The sequence below is a fragment of the Candoia aspera genome, chromosome 6 (genome assembly GCF_035149785.1).
Source record: "Candoia aspera isolate rCanAsp1 chromosome 6, rCanAsp1.hap2, whole genome shotgun sequence".
Classification (NCBI taxonomy): domain Eukaryota; kingdom Metazoa; phylum Chordata; class Lepidosauria; order Squamata; family Boidae; genus Candoia; species Candoia aspera.
Window position 1 is genome coordinate 99,932,224 of NC_086158.1, and position 19,868 is coordinate 99,952,091.

At 46.3% G+C, this 19,868-nt stretch overlaps 1 protein-coding gene across 1 annotated transcript in view; it reads right to left on the bottom strand.

The window, feature by feature from the left end:
* Positions 1-19,868, bottom strand: part of ANK3 (ankyrin 3) — a 182,533-nt gene that overhangs the window by 97,354 nt on the left and 65,311 nt on the right. Inside the window, exons 7-13 of the mRNA XM_063307756.1 lie at positions 18,510-18,608; positions 16,155-16,253; positions 12,134-12,232; positions 9,124-9,321; positions 7,195-7,293; positions 4,338-4,436; positions 2,418-2,516 (exon numbers count right to left, since the gene is read on the bottom strand). Of these exons, the coding sequence (XP_063163826.1) occupies positions 2,418-2,516; positions 4,338-4,436; positions 7,195-7,293; positions 9,124-9,321; positions 12,134-12,232; positions 16,155-16,253; positions 18,510-18,608 (792 nt within the window). The remainder of the gene's footprint in view (positions 1-2,417; positions 2,517-4,337; positions 4,437-7,194; positions 7,294-9,123; positions 9,322-12,133; positions 12,233-16,154; positions 16,254-18,509; positions 18,609-19,868) is intronic.

Consider the following 19,868-nt stretch of genomic DNA (forward strand, 5'->3'; position numbering starts at 1 on the left):
ATCCAACTATACATCTTCGTCCCAGGTGAAGTAAGTGATGCTGTGACTGTCCTGTCCCAGTGTCTGGGGGCTGTGGGGGCCTGGATGGGGAACAACAGGCTTCAGCTGAACCCTGGTAAGACGGAGTGGCTGTGGGTGGGGGGCTCCTCAGTATCCAGGAACTTACCATCTTTGGTTCTGGATGGGGTTCCACTGCCCCAGAGAGACCTGGTGCAGAATCTGGGGTTCCTCCTGGACTCACAGCTCCTGCTCAAAGAGCAGGTGGCAGTCGTGGCCAGGAGGGCCTTTGCCCAACTTTGTGTTGTGTGCCAGCTACCCCTTCCTGGATCAGGAAGCCCTCCAGTCAGTCACTCATGCCCTAGTCATCTCCTGTATAGACTACTGCAATGTGTTCTACATGGGCTACCCTTGAAGAGTACAGCTGGTCCAGAATGCAGCCATGCAAGCAGTCTTGGGAGCCCCTAAGATGGTGCACATAACACCTTTGGTGCGGGAGCTGCATTGGGTGCCAGTCTGCTTCTAAGTCCAATTCAAGGTGTTGGTTATCACCTTTAAAGCCCTCCATGGCATGGGTCCAGGTTACCTGAGGAACCGCCTCACCTCCATCACATCAACCCATCCCACCTGGTCAGGCAGAGAAGGCATGTTGCGGACCCCGTCCAAGAGAGATTGTCAGTTGGCAGGGCCCAGGAAGCGAGCCTTCTCTGCCCCAGCCCCCACCCTGTGGAACACGTTACCCCCAGAGGTGAGGCAGGCCCCCTTTCTCCTGGCTTTCTGGAAAGGATTAAAGACCTGGCTCTGCCATCTTGTTTGGGGTGGGAAGGGGGGTAGTCAATCCTGGGGGTGGCTAGCGCCTTAAAGTGGTTCCTGTGTACTTATGAATTTAAATCAGAACTTTTAATATTGCCATCCTGGATACTAGTTTATGTTTATAATTTGTATTTATATTTAAGATTTCTTGTTTTTATTGTATTTTAATCTTTTTTAGCTTTACTGTAAACCGCCCAGAGTTCCCCTTCTGAGAGAGATGGGTGGTGATGAAATTTGATAGATAGATAGATAGATAGATAGATAGATAGATAGATAGATAGATAGATGAAGTCACTTTTCCATCACCATCGTAATTGAAGTCGCTAAACAAGGACTACCTGTAAAGCATTTCTATTCCATTTTTATGCTTCAGTTGAACATATGTAACAGCTGTAACAGCTCTGAAGAGTATGATGTAGGCATTCATTTGTGTGTCTCTAAGGCTAAGCATGCACAGCTGCTCTCCTCCAAAGCCCATGGCATGGCCATTCCCAGCAAAGAACGCAGCACAATTAATTTAGAACCCGTTTTCAGATTTTCATATTAAATAGAGCTTCACTTGATGCCAACTTGGAAAAGAGGAGGGGAAGATGGATTTCCATCCTCTGGCCGCTCTCAGAATTCAGGCCCTCTGGGGAGACTTCTCCATTGACAGATGACTGTCTCACTTTCCTGCTGTTCCACCCACAGAGACTCAATTTGTGTCATGTTCATCGTTCCAATGGTTTGAATACATCGTAACGTTTCACATGTCACTTTCCTGTTCCGTGTCTGTCATTTGCGGGGAGGGGAATTTCAGCCGTGCCAGGCTGTAATCTCCTTGCTGTTCTGCAGGAATGTATGTTTGGGTTATGACATGTATTCAAGGTTGCTTTCCCAGGCCGATGTGTGACGGTTGCCAACACCTGGGAGGAGGTGGTTACTATGGTGGGGTGAGGGGCGGGATTGGGTTTGAAGCGAGGGTATTTAGTTTGTATTTCGTGCGCTTTGGCTCATTCTCAGCTTTCTCTGTATTTGCATACTATTCCTTTAATAAATCAGTTACCTTTAAGCCCGGGCTTGTGAGACTGAGTATTTGGGATTAGGCAACCATTACAATTTGGCAATTTGTGGCAAATGAAAAAGACAACTCCAAAACTCTCAGTGTTGATCGTAAGACCACATACACTAAGGTCATGTCGGAGAGGACCCCTCGCCACCCAACTGGGACAGATTAGCAGTCCTCAAAATGCTTTGCTCCAAACTGTTTCGAGTCTGACACTGGGCAAAACGTCCTGCCCCAAGAGTGCAAACTGCTGTTCTGAGCACAGACAGGGTTGTTTTGAGCAGTTTGAGCTCCAAAGAGAATGTTCTAGGCTCGGAAAGCAGTTTTGCACTCGAAAGGGGCCGTCCTGTGAAGTGTCATGCCTGTAAGTTTCAAAAAAATATTCTGCACACCCTTGGACAGAATCCTAGGGCACAGAGAGACCATTTCCTTCTCAAGGAATAGTAAGTCGATGCCGAACCTGCGGGTGCTAACTGGCCTGGGTTGGTAATCTCTCTCCCCTGAATGCAGACCAGCTGGGCGTCACCTGCAGCACGGAAGAAGCGAAGAAGCTGCTGCTCACCTTGGCTTTAGCTTCGACCTCAGCGCCATTTTGAACTAAGGATCGGACCACCTCTGATTGGCCAGCTCTGGCAGCCATGTGCAGGGCCGTCTCTCCCCTCTGCAAAGGGAAAATACGGTCAAGAGGTTAGGATGAAAGAGAAGAGGAATAAAGAAATATTTTACCAGCAACAGCAACAGAGTTGGAGAGGGAGTTCTGTGGGGACAGACGGTAAAGCCGGGGCGATCTCTGACCTCTGGAGGCTGCCTGGCGCTTGGAAAGTAATTTATTCTGTGTTGATTTTCTAGCCATGAAAGCATACAAGAGTTTTGTTCTTTATCACACGAAAAGGTTGCTGTTTTGCAAAGGAGGGGTGCTACGTGAAGTATGAAGGCAGCCTTGGGTTTAAAGGACATTCACCCCGGGTAAGCCTGTGGGATCGTGCCACGCTTCGGACATCCAGATCTGAACATTTTTCCTCCATCTGGTTCTCTGCTTTAGCTATCCTGATGCCTGTTTGTCAGCAGGCAAGCTCACGGCTAGGCCAATCTAAATAAATCAGTGGTAATAATAAAAAAGGCTATTAAAAATCTGCAGAGCTTCATGCACTTTAACCAAAAGATGTGTCACTAGGGAAACGGCAAAGACATCAAGAATCTGAAAGGGGGAAGCTGCACTTTCAAGCTTTTGCCCTCGCTGAAAGCAAATACTGCTAACAGAACAGATTGTGCTGAATGCGCCTGCGTTTCTGTGGCAGCAGCTCGCCTCTCTCAGCATCCAGCCTGGCAGAGAACGGTCCGTGCCAAACTGTAGCCAGACAGAAACAAAAACGGCCGCTTTGCATGCCTGCTTTCACAAACTCATCCAAAGCAGCTCCGGTTTTTAAAGCTTCCCTTCCTCCTTTGGGGGCCTAGAGGCGCTCTTTTAAGTTTGACTGGAATCGGCCACGTGGACTGGGTTGCCCCAGAATGGCCCTCAAGAAACAGAGGCTGTCCCAAAGACTGGATGTGCCTGTGACCACGCACAAACCTTTTCTCTGTGGTTCAAACCAGGATAAAAAGAAGTTTGGGTAAGGCCGGGGGAGGTGGGGAGGGAAACGCTGCAGGGGCTACCTGTCATGAGCACGGATGGTGAGCAGGAGGGGGCCCCTATCCAGGGGGGAAAACGCATGCGTAGTAGAGAGAGTTTGAGCTGTCATTCAGAGAGACCCAGAACAGACCCGCCTTGACTTTTGGGGTTTATCTGTCTGGGCTTTCCCACGCTCCTTCAGTTTGGTAGGATTTTCTGTCTACTGTAGCAATTAAATAAAACACTAGAGACCTATTCCTCATCTCGGGGTGGTTCCTGCTAGTCAGGACACTATCCCTTCCTAACCCAGGAGGAAGAGGAAAAGGCAAGGCCTTCGCTTCACATTTGTCAGAATATGTCAGAGAGTGATTAATTCTGGTCAACAATGTCATTGCTAGGCGATGGTTGCCTACACAAAATGCCCCCTTTTGGAAACCTTATAGATATCTGATCAGGGTGCACGGTCCCGTTGAGAAGAGTCTTCTATCGTTTTTCAGTACCCCGGTCAGTGCAACTGCAAGGCTGGTAGCTAGAGGAAATTATTAAAATCTCTCCATGGGAGGGGCATCTGCGAAGGTCAGGGAAGGATGATCTCAACAGGGCAGCTGCAGGTAGGTCCAAGAGGACTAGGAAGGCCCTAAGGAAAGGTCGGCCCTCTACTGAAATCCAGCTGGGAGGACTCTGAAGCCTGTGTGCGTGCATGCCAGCTGTGTGGGTTGGCAGGAATAACCAGCAACTGGGGGGGGGGGGGGGCGAAACAGTGGTTCCAGACAAGGTCATTATCTCTGCCTAGAGAAACACTCCAGCCAAGGGAGATGGGGAGCATGAGGCCACCACACTGCCCAGGAATGAAAGGCCCACCCCGGTACTTACCACATTGGTTGTGTTGGGAGAAGCTCCATGATGCATCAGCTGTGAAACAATATTTACATGTCCCATGAAGGCAGCAACATGGATTGGAGTCAACCCCGACTGGAAAAGGAGCAGAGAAAAGACAAGAGCTATCACTGGGGCTGGAATTATTGGCATAAGACGAGCAGAGCAGAGCTGCCTGGGGACTGAATGCCAAGGTGCCCAACACTGTGAGCCGTCTGGGAAACCTGATGGTTGGTGGCTGCAAAAATACACAACAAGGATGGCTACTGCCAATATTACAAGGCCATCCTGCTACATTTTCACAGCCCATTTGCTTACACCGAGGCTGCATCCTGCACACTTAATCTGGCTTGGAAGCAATCTTCTGTGGTACTCTTTACACATACATCGTAAAACCACAGCACACCAGAAGGTGCGTGTTCCGTACTTCAGAGCAAGCCGAGTGCAGAAAGGCAGAAACCTTGAGTTGGAAAGGGCCACTTACAGTAAGCACGCCGAATGCAAGCATTCAGGCAAGTACATGCATGTGTGTTCATGTGCATTAGGAAGAATACAATATTCAGCTTGGGCTTCACCTACTTGGGAATGAGGACATACTTTTCAATTTTGCTTTTTGGTTGTATGGCAGTAAAAGCTATCTTAAAAGTTCATGGTGAAAACTGAGCTATTCCTTTTACCCCAGCTCAAAATGTTATGTCTCCACTGACCGTCTTTACCTGAACACGGTCTCTCTAAATTTTCATTTGCTTTGGAGTTCCTCTATAATCACGGACGTTTCCACCCAGCTGAGGACTTCACTGCGCCCAGGGGTGCTGCTGTGGCTCTTTTCTCCCCCTCACCCCAAAATACCTTTTTAGTGGAATTTGGGGGTTGCTGACTCTTTTACATCAGTAGCTCAGTTATTAAAGCCATCAGAGTGGGCTTCCTTCTTCCCTCACAGGGTCAGAGTCCCTCTCTCACTTCTAGTGGAGCAGAAAACAATAAGCTCTGAATTCCACAGTGCTCTACGGCTTGTCATTAAATCAGAAATGAGGGAAGGACCCAAGGGTGCAAGAAGAGGTGCAGGCTTGCACATGGCTCATTCTCTTTGGCATTTCATCTGTATAATCCCCACCAAGTAACAGAAATGTACAGCCAGCGCTGAAATATCTCAGCATGCCGAAATATCTCACCATGTTTTTTGTTATGCTCTTCATGCGACTATTCATCTAGATTTGCTCTATTTCAAACTGATGAACAATTACAGTAACTGAAGAGAAATAGCAAGAACAAAAATGAAACATCTACTTTAAAAGCAGCACCTGTTAGCAGTAACTGCACTCCCCTTTGCCCCACCTTTAGAGGATTTGTGGCACTGCTGACATAACTCTAGAAATTATTTGCATCTACAGGTAGTCCTCATTTAAGGACCATTCATTTAGTGATAGTTCAGACTTACAACCTTCAGACTTAATTGGGGTGGACTTGTTTAATAACCGCTTTGCTTAGAAACCAAAATGCTGGTCTCAGTTGTGGTCATTAAGTGAGGACTACCTGTGCTCTCTCACTGCTGAACATGCCATTCTGTGGCAAGACTCAGGTCTGTTTTATAACGGAGTACAAAGAATATAAATTCTAGGTCAGTCTTCTCCAACCTGGTGACCTGCAGGTGTGTGTTGAATTCCAGAATCCCTAGACAGCATGGCTTTTGATCACCCTTGCTGGAAACTGTAAGTCAACTCATCTGGAGGGCGCCAGGCTGGGGAATGCTATTCTAGGGCATTCTCGCCTTCACTTGGTGTCTTCAAACCTGAAACCAGAATTTGGCCATATCTGGGGGTGCTGGGTCGGAGAAAGCTCTTCTAGAAATCTGATCTGGTTGTCAGAAATTCAGAAGATATATTCCAATTGTACCATCCAACCAAGAACAGTGATGTTCAAGTTCAGGCTTCATGGCCTACTCACCCCAAACCTTTCAGAGCACCTTCAGACCTGCTCTAAAACTGCTGCCAAATTGTAATTTTTAATGTGACTAAAAAGGAAATTATTAACTCTATGGGAACAATCATATTGATTGTATCCCTAGGACAAGGATAACAACCTGCCAAGCTTCTGGTTGGATGGCTACAAATTCCATCATCAATCATATTTGGCCGTGTTAACTATATTGCTTTGGAGTCCAAGATCATCAGGAAAGATGCTCATTCAGAGCGAGAGACATTGGTCAACATTATATTTGGCCCAGTTGAAGAGATGGAATATGGAAGTGGTTTTAAAACATACTATAGAATCCAAGTTTCCTCAGATGCTAACTGTAGGTCCTCTAATAAAATCTATAATTGTTCCTTAACATATCTGCACACTGTTGTCTGAAAACTGATGACTCTATGAAACAGCATATCCCTCTTGCTTGCTGTTTAGTCCTTTAACTACAAATACAATTTATAGATTTACTGTTTTTTACTGTGAGGTTCTTTTTCGGTATTATGTGAATTACCTGAGCATTTAATGACTATACAGATTTTTCAGAAAAAAATCTTACCTACCATTTCCTAACAATGCAAAACTCCCAAGAAGAACGTGAGCTAAATTTCAGGAGATTCCGTCAATTCTTTACCTAGGGTTTGGCTAAGACCAGCAGGACAAGGCCTATTCTGGATCAACGTTGGATACATCTTTTGGGGGTTTCTCAGTAGCTGATGTGTGCAAAGAATTCCCTGAAGGACTTCGTTTTCTCAAAATTAGCAAATAGAAACATCAGCTGAGGCAATAGAAAATGGTGATCATGTCTGATTTAGAATCCTGAGTTTGTGAGCTCAAAGGTGATGCGCGGCTTCTTGAACTAAACCTGGTGATAGGTGTAAAGAGGCCTTACCTCCGTGACAGCTTGAATAGATGCTCCGTGTTTCAGCAGAAGTTCCATCACTTTAATTCGGTTCTTTTTGCAGGCAATGTGGAGAGGTGTGAAACCATTCTGAAAATTTCAGAAAGGATTTCAAAAACTCCAAAATATATTGTTTACAAAATCTATCTATCCCTTCTGATATGTCAGTTTCTATTCCTCCACCTTTCCTCCAGGAGTCCAAGTCAATGGACGTGAGGACCTCCATTTTATCCTGACACAAATGTGAGGCAGGCTGGGCTGGGAGAGAGTGTTGGGTCACAAATCATTCTGGGAGCTTCCATGGTGGACAGTGAGTTTGAAACAGGGCCTCCTCACTCCTAGTCCAACCTCTTCACCGGTAAACCCCATTAGAGTGTCATATAAACTGGTAAAAATAGTTCATTGTCCTTGCTAAAATGCTAATGGTAAACATGGCTTGAAGAAAAGAAATGGATATATGGTATAGCACAAAGCTGCATTAGTGCAACAGCAACATGGTTTTCTATTAAAAAAAAATCCTGACTATCAAAGATCCATGTTTTTCTGCTCATAGCATTTGCTTAGATGTTACATTTTTAAACTTGTCAAAGTAGCATCAGCAGCTTATTTTAAAAGCAACAGACAGAACTGGGTCTCCCATCTGAAGAAAAATACTTTAGCTACCTTCTCAACCGGAGAAAAGATCACATACTTTCAGAGTCGTTGCCTATTCTAGCTGAATGAAAACAGGCAACTCACTTCGTGTCCCCATCACCACTACTACCACCACCATCTCCACTACTACTACTCCATCTTCTCCATCATCAGGAAATCTTCTAATTGCATATTCTGAGGATCTCACTTTCAGCCACATGGGTTGAGAAGTCTAGGAACTGCTGTCTCAACATGTGGAAAGCACCAAGTTGACAAAAAATAGCTGAGAGGAAAGGAACATGTGGGAAGCCACCTGAATCGGTAAGCCACCATCTTCTTGGTGTTGAGGTTATCGTAGGTCTAGGCTATGGAATCTGGGCTATTCACTGGGAGCATTTGAGAAAAAAAAATTAAAAACTAGGAGCATTTGACTCCCTTGCTCTCACACCTTCTAATTTCTTCCCTGGCCCAATGCCAAAACTGGCAATATCTTTCAAAGTTCAGGAGCAGGTTATCTGAAAAATCACCTTCTCCCTTGCAAACCAGTTTGCCTAAAGATACCTGCAGGGGCCCCCTTTTATGTATCCCAGATATGGCTAGCTGGTCCTAGAGAGAGGTTGTCTTCGTGACTGAACCCTCTCTCCGACAGCCTTCAGCAAGGAGGTTAAAGCCTTCCAGCTCAAGATTTATTTATGAGCTGTAAGTGGTTGTCTTCCCTGCAAAAGTCATCAGTTAATTTAGATTTTGAGATTGTTTAGGGATTCTGGGAATGATGGAAGAATGGCTATAATAACCTTTTTGCGTGAAGAGTTTTTAACATAATCACAACTTCAGCAGTAAAATAAAATAAAAGCAACATGAAAGCTCTACTTTGCTCCAACTTTCCTTCTTCCCTCCCAATGTTAAAGATTCCTCTGACCACAATTGCCCAAAATCAGCAGTGCAACTTCATCCCATTTTCAAGCAGAAAACTCAAGAACTCTGTCTTGTGAACTCACCATAAGCTCAGCAGTTTTTGCTTTAAAAAAGAAAAAAAATGCACATCCCAGCCTGGACAGAAAGAAAATCCTGACCTCATTCAAAAAATTACGTACATCTTTTCTCCTCCACATCGCACCAGTACAAGACCTCCGTTAATTACAGAAGGGACCCTCCACGTGGCCGGCAGCCTCTTCTTCTGCGCCCAGCCAGCCATCGCAATGCCGCTCCTCCCGGCTCTCAAGCACAAGACGCAACCCAACTGGCAAATGGGGGGTGGGCAGACAAACGGGACCCCGGGGGGCTCACCAGTGCTTTGGCATTGGGGTTCGCTTTCTTGTCCAACAAGACCTTTGCAACTTTGTAATGGCCGCAGTGAGCAGCCACATGAAGTGCAGTCAGGTAGTCATTTGTCACATCATCCACTGGCACGTGGTGCTCAATCAGAAGCTGGACGCAGTTGAGGTGGTCCCCTTGGGTCGCCATGTGCAGCGGAGACAAGCCGTTCTGGAAGAGGGGGGGAGAGCAGAGTGAGAAGCCCCTCTCTGGACAGACAGAACGTCTAGTTCTTGTCCAGCTGTACAGCTGGATGGGTATTTGTAGGGAGGCTCCTAGAACGGGAAAGCTCAACCAGATCTTTTCACTCAGCTGTGATTTTATCTTATGAAAGCAGCACCTCGGCAAGAACTTCAAAGTCGTCTCAGGAAAGGGAAAAGAAAAAAGAAGAAAGGAGCGTTTACACTGGTAGATGTGCTTAACCTGGAGGCCAGCTGCCTTCATTAAACAAGGCCATGGCAGGAACAGGTTTCTAACCTTCTAAGCAAAAGGGCCAATTTTCACCAAGTGGAAACCCTATAAATGTGTATGTGTGTGTGTGTGTGTATTAAAAAAGGCCTATCCCACACATGCTTAAAGATCTGCATCACAAAATATCCTTAGCAACGGAATGCAAATAATCTAAATAGGAGGAGGAAGCAGTATCAGGTATGTTGGCAGCCTTGAGTTATTCTTAAAAATTATAAAAGTGGGATTAAAAAAACTAAAAGAAAAGTTACTTTGCACAGATCTCTAAACATGGATATTAAGAAAGACCATGATTGCAGAAATGGCCTTCTAGATGCATCTCTGAAGATTAAGAGAAACATTTCCTTGAATATATCCTTGATGTATGAAAAGAAGACCTCAACATCAGTGTAGGCAGCCAGCATCGGTCTCCGGCTAGAGATGCTTAAAATCACTCTTTGTTGACAAGGGGCAAAACACAAAACAACCTAACCCTAAGCTAAGATTACTTACAACTTGCAGTCCCTTGAGTGCATGCTCCTCAGTCATCTATGCAACAAATTACAAGGCCAGTGAAAGCTATAGCTATTAGTATGGTTAATATTAAACACTGTTCATCACAGCCTAGTAGGTGGAGCCACAGTTGAGTTATTATTAGTTAATGGTTTGATAAGAGGGAATATTCTCAAATTCACACACATTCCCGCGCTTAGGATTCTGGCTTAACAGGAAGAGAGGTAATCTGCGTCCCTCACATCCACTCCTATCCAAACAAGATTATTTTAAAAACTTGTTTACCCAGGAAAGCATTATAGCCTGGTGGGGTCTGAGTTTAAAAACAGCTTTTCCTCCTTCCTGTGACTTCTTGCTGGGCTCCCTGCAAGAGCTAAACATAACTAACCTCGCTTAGCTTCTAAGCCTAGACTAAGATGGAGCCAATGCTGCCATCTGCTGAGAGAGGAGAGAAGCTTCAGAGGTCTTCCTGAGACCACCCTCCCTTGGGGTGATCAGACAAAAATGTGGTTTGAAACATAGAAAGCCTGGGTGGTTTTCCAGGATGAGGAAGCACAGCTGAAAGTACCTGAAAAGGGGAAGGCAGTAAGGTGTTCTTCATTACCCTTTTCTTATTACTGACTAGCATCTCTTTTTCTTCTTAGCAGCCATTCACTTGTGCCATAAAGTAATGATGAGAGAAGAGTAAAACGACCATTATAGCTTAAAGTGGGTCATGGCCAAGTACATATTAGGCTGAATTCTGCTGCTGCAGCATGTTCATGCAGTGTGAGAAATAAAAAAAAGACCATTTCAGAATCAGATCTACACACTAGTCAACACAGATTAAATTGATGTTTTGAAAAACGAAGAAAATGCCATTTTAGGAATTCCTTACGAAAACGACCTCACAATCTATCTGAGCTTTGCTTGAGACCTCAGCTGGAGCAGCTGAAAAGACTGCTCTAGACTTCTCCAGCAAAAGCTGCTTCCAATATATATGAGGACTTGACAAAACCCCAACTAAAAAACCTCTCTTTCTTCGTTGGTTGACACCCAATTCAAGCTGCTTTGAAGTCCCTTCCAGTCTGAGAGACAGACTGAGGTGGGAAACCCAACCCCAAAATTCTTTGGGTGGGTAGAATGACCTGCAGGCTTCCTTGTGCCCCAAAAATTGTACCAAGGCCTGGGTAAGGGCCTGGACGAACGGGGTCTTCGCCCAGATCTTTGGCGTCTGTTTTTTGCTCCTGTCTGGGCTTTGCTATCTTGCCGTCTTTTATTCTTACTCTTGTCCATTCTTGTATTGTTTAATTGCTTTTTAAAATGCTTTTTATGTGTGAACCACTCAGAGGCATTGAGATTTGGGTGGCATACAAATTTAATAAATAATAACATAATTCAGACTGTTTGCCAGTGATAGGAGGACATGTTTTTCAAGAGACAAACCAAATTAATCACAGGCATTATGAGTAAAAAGTTGATGGGTGGAAGGATCACAGTCTCTGGCCAAACCCATTCTCAAATGCTGGCAAAACCTGGAAAACCTGTTCAAATAAATTTCACCTGAGACAGGAAGAAAAATATAACTGTGTATATCAATAGGCAGCTATCTGTCTTACTCACCTGAAGTCCCTGAATTCTCACCTGCACACAGATATAGGCAGAGAAGACAGAAAGCAACACGCTTCTGTTTAAAAAGCTAAGACACAGAGGCCCGGGTGTTACAGTGAACTAGCAGAATAGCTAGAAGACTGAACCATGAATCAAGGATTCTGCCAGGGGTCCTACAATCGCCCCACCTCCAAGCTGAAATATGGGTGCAGAAGTACTAGCCTAAGCTACAGAGTTGTTGTTGTTACGAATAACAGAAAATAATGTAAGCAAAGGAGCACAGCAGCCATCCCAGCCAGAGCTAAGTGCTCTAATGCAAAATTATTCCAAGCTGGAAAACAGCAGGAACATGGGTTGAGGTGAATTTCCAACCACGTTATTTTCAGTCAAAGCTCTTCTGTTATTCCTTGTATCCTGAGCTCCACAACCTTACCTTTGTTTTGGAAAGAAGAGGGGCCCCACGGTCAAGCAGCATCCGCACCACTTGTTCATGGCCGCTCCGTGCCCCACAGTGCAGAGGGGTCAGGCCATCCTGAAGGAAGGAAAGTTACAGCCCTTTTTTGGGAGAAACCAACCAAAACAGGCAAGTCTAGCATCTGCAGAGTAGTGTGAGCCTCCCCCTGTGCCCAGGAAGAAAGCCACATTTTGATTATATTCCTCACTTATCAAAAAAATAGAAGCAAAAATCCACATTTGCCAATATCGTAGGACAATGGTCATGTAAGTATTTATTCTGGCTTATTCATTGAAAAACATAGTTTCTCAGAGAGATTGTCAGGAGCAGGACAATTGAGGAGCTAGAGGAGAAAATAAGGCCTGTTGAAATCCAGTCTTTCATGCTCCTTCCCGCTTCCTCTCCTAGACGAGGTTTTTCTTAGTCTCTCCCACATCATATTTTGGATGATGCCTCAGAATTAATATTTCACGTCAAATATTATAAGTGGTCACTTTCTGAAGGGAAACCCAGACGGACTGCCCCTTCCAGCCCCACTAGAACAAGCCCCAAATTTCTCTGGACACATTTCTGCATCCAGGCGTTCCTGGAAAAAGCCTTGGACCACATTTTGTGAAACATGAAGGACAGATCTCATGCAACTTTCTTCCCCTGAGGGACTCCCTCATCTCACACACTCTTTTTATCAGGCAGGGCTTTTTCTCCATCACCAAAGAATAGAAGTCTTCCTGTGGGATGAACGTCTTTCCTCCCCAACCACAGCCCGTCCCTCGTACTCCCGCCCTCAGAGCAAGCAAACCTGTTTTTTGCATCCTGGGAAACACCCAGCAGGTCTCTCATTTAGACACGTAACTCTATGCATCCTGTCATAGAATCTCAAGAACTGTAAGTGGTGGAAGGATAACGTTGGTTGTAGAAACTCGTCTATGAGTTAGTGACCAACAGCCAAGAATGTTGGATTTGGGGGAAGGTAAATCATTCCAAGCCTGCTGCTCCTCCTCCCTGGAGCTCTGGGGCTTAACTGCACATCTGCAGAGTTGCTTTGATTCAGGAGTGCACAGGTTGCCGTGCAGAGGTCATCATTTCAAAAACTATCTCAAAAAAGCCACAAATTCACACAAAGACACAACTTAGTGTGCTTCATGCAGCTAACTTCAAGCTCCAGGAAGGCACTCTTTCTCCAGTTCTTTGCGTCCGATTCTTGGAGGCTGCCTGGACAAGTCCCTGCAGTTTTCTTGGCAAGATTTTCAGAAGTGGCTTGCCATTGCCTCCTTCCCAGGGCTGAGAGAGAGGGACTGGCCCAGGGTCACCCAGCTGGCTTCATGCCCAAGGCAGGACTAGAACTCACGGTCTCCTGATTTTTAGTTTAGTACCTTAAACACTACACCAAACTGGGTCTATTCTCCTATTTAATTCACATTTATCTGGATGTTTTGCTCCTTGGCACTTCTCACAATGTTCCTCCAGGACAGTGTGTCAGCTAATGTCACTTTCTTTAAGATGGCTGAAGGAGTTTGTGACGGGCCAAGCACTTATTCTCTTTTACTTCATAGTCAAGGCATATTTTACCCATTTGCTCAGCTTTAGTCTCTGAGATTGAGTGCTCGTATTTCCCATCATGTCACTTAGTGGCTGCACAATATGTGAAGCCCACGAGCCTCTCAAGGCTTAAGCTCCACTCAAAACCTAAACTGCCAGACAGCGGAGACCCTGAGAAAGAAAGCGGGTCTAAGTGTGTTCATCCAGCCTTTAGATGACTTTCTTGTTCCGTGGCTCAACCAGGTGCTTGTTTATTAAAGCTCTGACACTCCAGGTAACATGAATGTGAATGGCTTACACTCTTTGCTTCAGTGACCGGGTTAAAGTATAATACATGCACATTATCAAAACTAACCAAATAACCACAATCACAGTAAACACATCAACCGGTACGACTTCTACCCCAAACCACTTGCAACTCATCCATCCCAAATGCCCTCCAGAAAAGCCGGGTCTTAACCATTCCATTCCATTCCATTCCAATTTTTGCTTGTACACCACCCATTCCCAAAAGTCGTTTTCTGGAATGGTGTGACCTTATCTCATGGGGTATGCTGTTCTTAAAATGGGGGGCCACGACAGCTTGTACCCGGAGGTCCTGATGGTGATATTCCCTAGGATACTGGATCTCACTAGAAGGGCAGAATCCACCTGGAGAAAGTAATCTCCTCAGCTGCTTTGGACAAATCAAAGCAACTCCAGCTAATTTGAGACTTTATGCTTTGCTTGTTCCTTTCACAAAAGGAGGGGAGATGAGGATAAATGTGTGGGCAAAAGACATACCCATAAGCCAATTTATTAAGACAAGATATGATCACCCGAACACCACTCCTGTGTCGAAGAGATTCAAAACCAGCCAAATAAACACCAGGAAAATATAACTTCCCATCAGTGTAATAATGAAGAGAAAATGACATTCCAGAATGCCAGCAAGCTCAGAGCCATAAACAAGATCTATATAACATGTAATTTAGCTGTCACTTCACCTCTTTTACTTATTTAAGCCACATCAATCACTCTTTTTCCAAGCATTTTTGGGATGTGCTTTCAAAGCAGCTTTGATGGTTCCCCGAGTGCACAACGTGCTCCATTAACCACCATGATACGCTGGGGTACATCTTTTAGACAGGAAAAAAGTGGTGTTATTTCTTTAGTTGCTGAGATCACATCTAGCGATGGCAATCTTATTTATTGTTAAGACCCTGTTGTGCCTCAAATGCCAAAGTGTGAGCTTCAAAGCATAAGGTTATGGAGCAAAGATCTGATGTGGCTTTGTCTGAAGGAATCACAAATGGAGAAGCCAATAAGGTACCCAGCTAGCATTTTGTATGTTCATGGAAAATGAGATTTGGGTTTGGGCTCAGGATGGGGAGCTTACGAGGGCGAAAGGAACAGCCATTTGCAATTCTGACTTAGGGCCAGGATGCTGCTACCAAAGAAAAGGAGGATGTGGTAGGGAGGTATTAACCATGCATGGGGTACTGGACACATACAGGGAAACCTGCCCCATCATGCAGGAGCCATGGATAACGGAAGGCTCAGAGCGGAGAGCTGGATGTCCTGCAGACCTGCACCGACTACGGAACTTGCTATCCCAAGATGCAGCAAAGGCTCTCGCCAGGCATCAGCGGGACTGTCATTCCCTCCATCGTAAGGGCCATGTCCCTTCCAGGACCAAGAGCAAGGGAGCTGTGGTGCTTCTGTCCTGCTGTGAGCTACCACTGGCCCCCGGTGGGCCTCTCTGAGAAGAGAATCCCAGACTGAAGAGACCTTGGGTCTGGGCAGAGGCGTTCGTCTGTTTGTTTGTTCTTCAAATTTCTGTCACCGCCCGTCTCTCCCAGAAAAGGGATTCTGGGGGGGTTACAATAAAATCGGGAAGCTCCTCCCATCCCCCAAAGAAGCAACTCTCAGGAGCCAAGGGGCTGCAGGGCTGGGAGAAAGCGAGGAGGGTTTCCTCCTTCCGCATTTCTCCACTGTATCAGGAGGCCCCGCAGGGCAAGAAGCCCACCCTGCACAGAAGGCCCCGTCTGTGCTCCACCCTCGGTGGTTCGCGGAGCATCCTGCTGTGCGCGGCACCCTCCCCACCCGCTCACCTGCCTCTTTTCTGAAAGAGCCATCCTCCTTGGGGCTTGCCCTGCTTGAGGGGAATGCACTGCCCGTTAGATGGGGCTGTTCCAAGGGGCATTTGGTGGGCAATGTCGCCGGGGGTGAGTGCGGAGAAGGCGAAGGCTTCAACGAGGGTTTCGTGCTTTTGAATGAGTCTGAATGCACACGCAAGCCAACAAGGGTCAACGGCACACAAACCCGGCTCTGGGTAAACAGAATGACTAAGCAAGAGCTTTGGGAGGATGGTTTCAGTTTTTTTCATTTGTTTGTTTTCATATTGTTTCAGCCTGAAAGAGCCCTACCCACACGGCTGTTTGGCAGTAGAGAACAACAAGGCAACCGCACTCCGTCTTACCCTTGTTCTGGCATCAATTTTCGCTCCTCTGTCAAGTAACAGCTTTACCATGTTGGTGTTCCCTCTTTTGGATGCCACGTGCAGCGGTGTGATGTCATTCTACGGGGGAAAGAAATGAAGCGGCATTTATATTTCGTCTGGATGGCGTCTCCTTCCCGGGCCGCGGCTCTCAAGGCGCTCCTTCGAACGGCCTCCTCCCTGTCTGCGGGACGTGGGGGGGGGGGGGAGAGGGAGGAAGACGCTCGATTCTGCAGGGATTCGGGCAGGGGCAGCGGAGGCCTGCGGACAGCCGCCTTCCCCTGCTGGCCCAGTCAGCACAGGAAGGGCAATTGGCAGCTGCAGCTGCCGGGGAGGACGGCGCCCGCTCTTCACACACGGTCTGAGGGGTGCTAAAAAAAGGTAAACAAAACAAAACACGGGCCCAGTATCGGATGGCCATTTATTATTTCCACTGTGGCCTTGGCCCTGCCCTGAGTGCTGGGCTGGCACTGTTGCAATAGGGGCGCAGCCAGAAAGCTCTCTTGGAGATGCAGGGCATCATGCTATATTTTAAAAACGTGTAATATACCTTGGGAAGCTGCAAAAAACTTCCTGGAAGGCAGCAGCAGCAGCAGCAAAGTGCATCTGTACCACCACCAAGAAAGCCTTAATCGATGCGGTCGCCCAAGGCTAAGCGGAACTCAAGGGCATCTCTGCCAGGTAAGCAAAGGCAGGCCCTCCTTTAGGCCCATCCTTCCTGCTAGCAAAGGGACTGCTCTGGCCAAGGAGCGGGAGGGGGAAAGGGGCAGGACTGGACTCCTTTCTTCCTACTCCTCCCATTCAAGGAGTGGGATGAAACTGGCTCTCTCCTGTGGCACATCTCTCTTCCCAAAAGCATCCCAACTGCTCTTCATGTGCTGACTCACTTCAGTGAAGTTGTCCTCGATGTGAACCCAAAAAGAGGGATCCTTGCAGTTACAGGGAAAGAAAAATACACAACCCTTGCTCAAAAATGAGCATCTGTAATCAACACAGGATCATTAATTTATTTTGATGGCCCCCCACAGCGTTGCTGATACTGTTTGGATCTCCAGACAGCCAGTTGCCATGTCTGTCCTTCTCTTAAAATCTGTGGCTGAGTTGGGGGGGGGGCGGGCGGGGGGTTCCTGCAGTTGACAATCCCATCAGGGCAGGCACAGGAGGGGGAGAGGGTTCACACAGCAAAGCTAAGGGAGAGACCTGCTCCTGAGCCATATAAACCGGGCAGACTGAAGAGACAAAAAGAACAGAAAGGTAAAACCAAGAAAAGAATTTGCGTGCTTGTTACTGTGTGAAGACGCTGCTCAGTCGTTCCCCCCAAATGGGTGTGGAGCCACTGCAGTCCATGCCTGAACTTAGTGTAGGTGACTGACTTGACTCAAAGGGACAACTCATGAGACAGCCATCCAGCCGGATCAAAAGGCAGGAGAAGGGCAGGAAATCAGAGGGGAATATTCAGAATGGGCTGCTCTGGGCCAAAAAGCCACGCGGGGGGGCTTTCCTAATGACACAAAGCTGGTCTCGGGACCAATCGGGTCCCAGGACATCCCTAAGAGGGAGGAATTCCTGCTGGATGAAATGACTGAAAGGTCTAAGCTCTTCATGAAGTGGAGCACGCACAGGATACATTATGGCCTGCTCAGATTTACGAACAGCCATCCAGCTGAGTTAGAAAATGCTGGAATCTTCAAACTGCCATAGAATGGACAATTAAATGAACATATGTATGCTGCTCTTATAATGCCAGATGAGTCTGTGTAGCAGGCCTCATCAAATATCTAAAAACTATAGGCTGGTCTGTATAAGAACACGGAAATTGCAGTCCATTCTTTTCATCTCCTTCAGGGATAGAATGTTCTCTACTCCCAAACCAGAAATCAACATCTGCAGAAGAAATGTTGAATTCTTCCCCCACACGTATCATGATATACTACTTTTGCAAGGCTGCCAAGAAGACCCTGTGAACATGGCCCAGCGGTCACCAAGAGCTTGGCTACAGGGAATCTTTCTTCGCTTCATTTGCTTTCCTTAATTTGCTCCACGAAGCGATCAAGGAAGAATTTACACAAAGATCTGAAACCGAATCTCCTGATTTGAAAAATTCTTCTCCACCTTCACTGGAAACGTTCCTGCGCGTTATGGGATGCAGGCACCCATTCTCCTTAGCAAATCTGCATCCCAGCCTCTGCGCTAAGCAGGGCCCTGAAGCTCCTCTGCACGCAATTTCTACTGAAAGGCGGCAACGGGCACTGCAGTCCACAGGGTTAGGGGGTGCTGGGTCAAGGCAGCCACCCTAAAAGGAATATCTAGATGAATTTTCCGAGAATCACAACCTACCCTGGCAGTGAAGTCCACAGCCGCCCCGCGGTTTAAAAGCAGCGTTGCTACATTGATGTTTCCATAGTGGGCCGCTATGTGGAGAGGTGTGAAGCCGCTCTGAAAGACGAAGAAAAACAACCACAACAGACACAGCAAAAGGTAAATTATTATTATTTTTTTTCAAATGCCTTCCAGGAGTTCCTATAATGCATGTCCTAAACTGGGGAAGAGTTTAGGAAGCAGAATATGTTCCCAAAATGGGCTGCCCACTCTATTCTGATGTTCACCCCTGTTTTGCCTAATGGCCTGTTTGAAAATGAGGGAGGTTGCAGGGGCGGGGGGGAGCTCAGAAGAGAAAAAGTGCTATTCATATTTTGGGAGAACAGGAGCAGGAAGAAGTATTTGGCTATTTTAAAAAGAAAATAATAATAATAATAATAATAATAATAATAATAATAATAATAGGCAAATGACATCTTTCATTTAATTTGGTAAGTCAATTTCTTTTTGGAAATATCTATTTATGACAAATGTTTTATCATCCTCACTAGTTACATATTTCAAAGTTTCCTTGCTGAAGTTTAAAAAGAAGTAATTTGATAATAATTGCTGGCTATTCAAAAATTCAAAGCAGATGCTAATTGAAACAACATCAGAGTCCATTTTGAAAGAAATGAATAAGAGGTGTGTGTGTGTGTTTTTAAAGTTTCTTCTATACAAGATGAAGGTCTCCCACTGTGAGCAATGAAGCTGGATTAATCTTACAATTCCCCCACTCATTAGAAAATGCCTGTCCAATTGTTCAGGGAGTTGCTCTGATACTTAAGCCTTTTTTTTTAAGATCCCCATTTGACAAGTGCTAAAACATGCAGCAATTCAGTCAGTTCCCACCACGAGTGAAACTTCAGCGGGAACCGGATCCATTCCCGAAATGATCCACAAGCCTCTTCAGCCATGCTCTCGCTGCCTCCACCTCAGACATTTCTGGGTCCCTGGGAAGAATCCGTCCCTCTCTGTTGGGGCCGACCACCGAGAGTCATGCAGGAGCCAGACCCGGGTGCACAAGTGGCCAGAGATGTCTGCAGCTTTGCACAGAGCTGATAAAACACCAACCCAGCATGGGAAACCCGGTCGGACCCCATCTTCTGGCTCTTGTGGGGAGACAGTGACTTCCACCGAAGCTGACCTGGGTATTTTTTAAGCACGGGACTCAGCTGCAGAAAACCCTGCCCCTCACTACGTTCCCCTCCAGCACATGCTACCCTCGGCTGAGACGAAAGCCACTCTCTATCCGTCTAGAAGGCAATGCAAAGAAGAGAAGGAAGAAATGAAGCAGCGGGTCCCTGGGGTAGAAGAGCGATGATGCACAGAGCATTT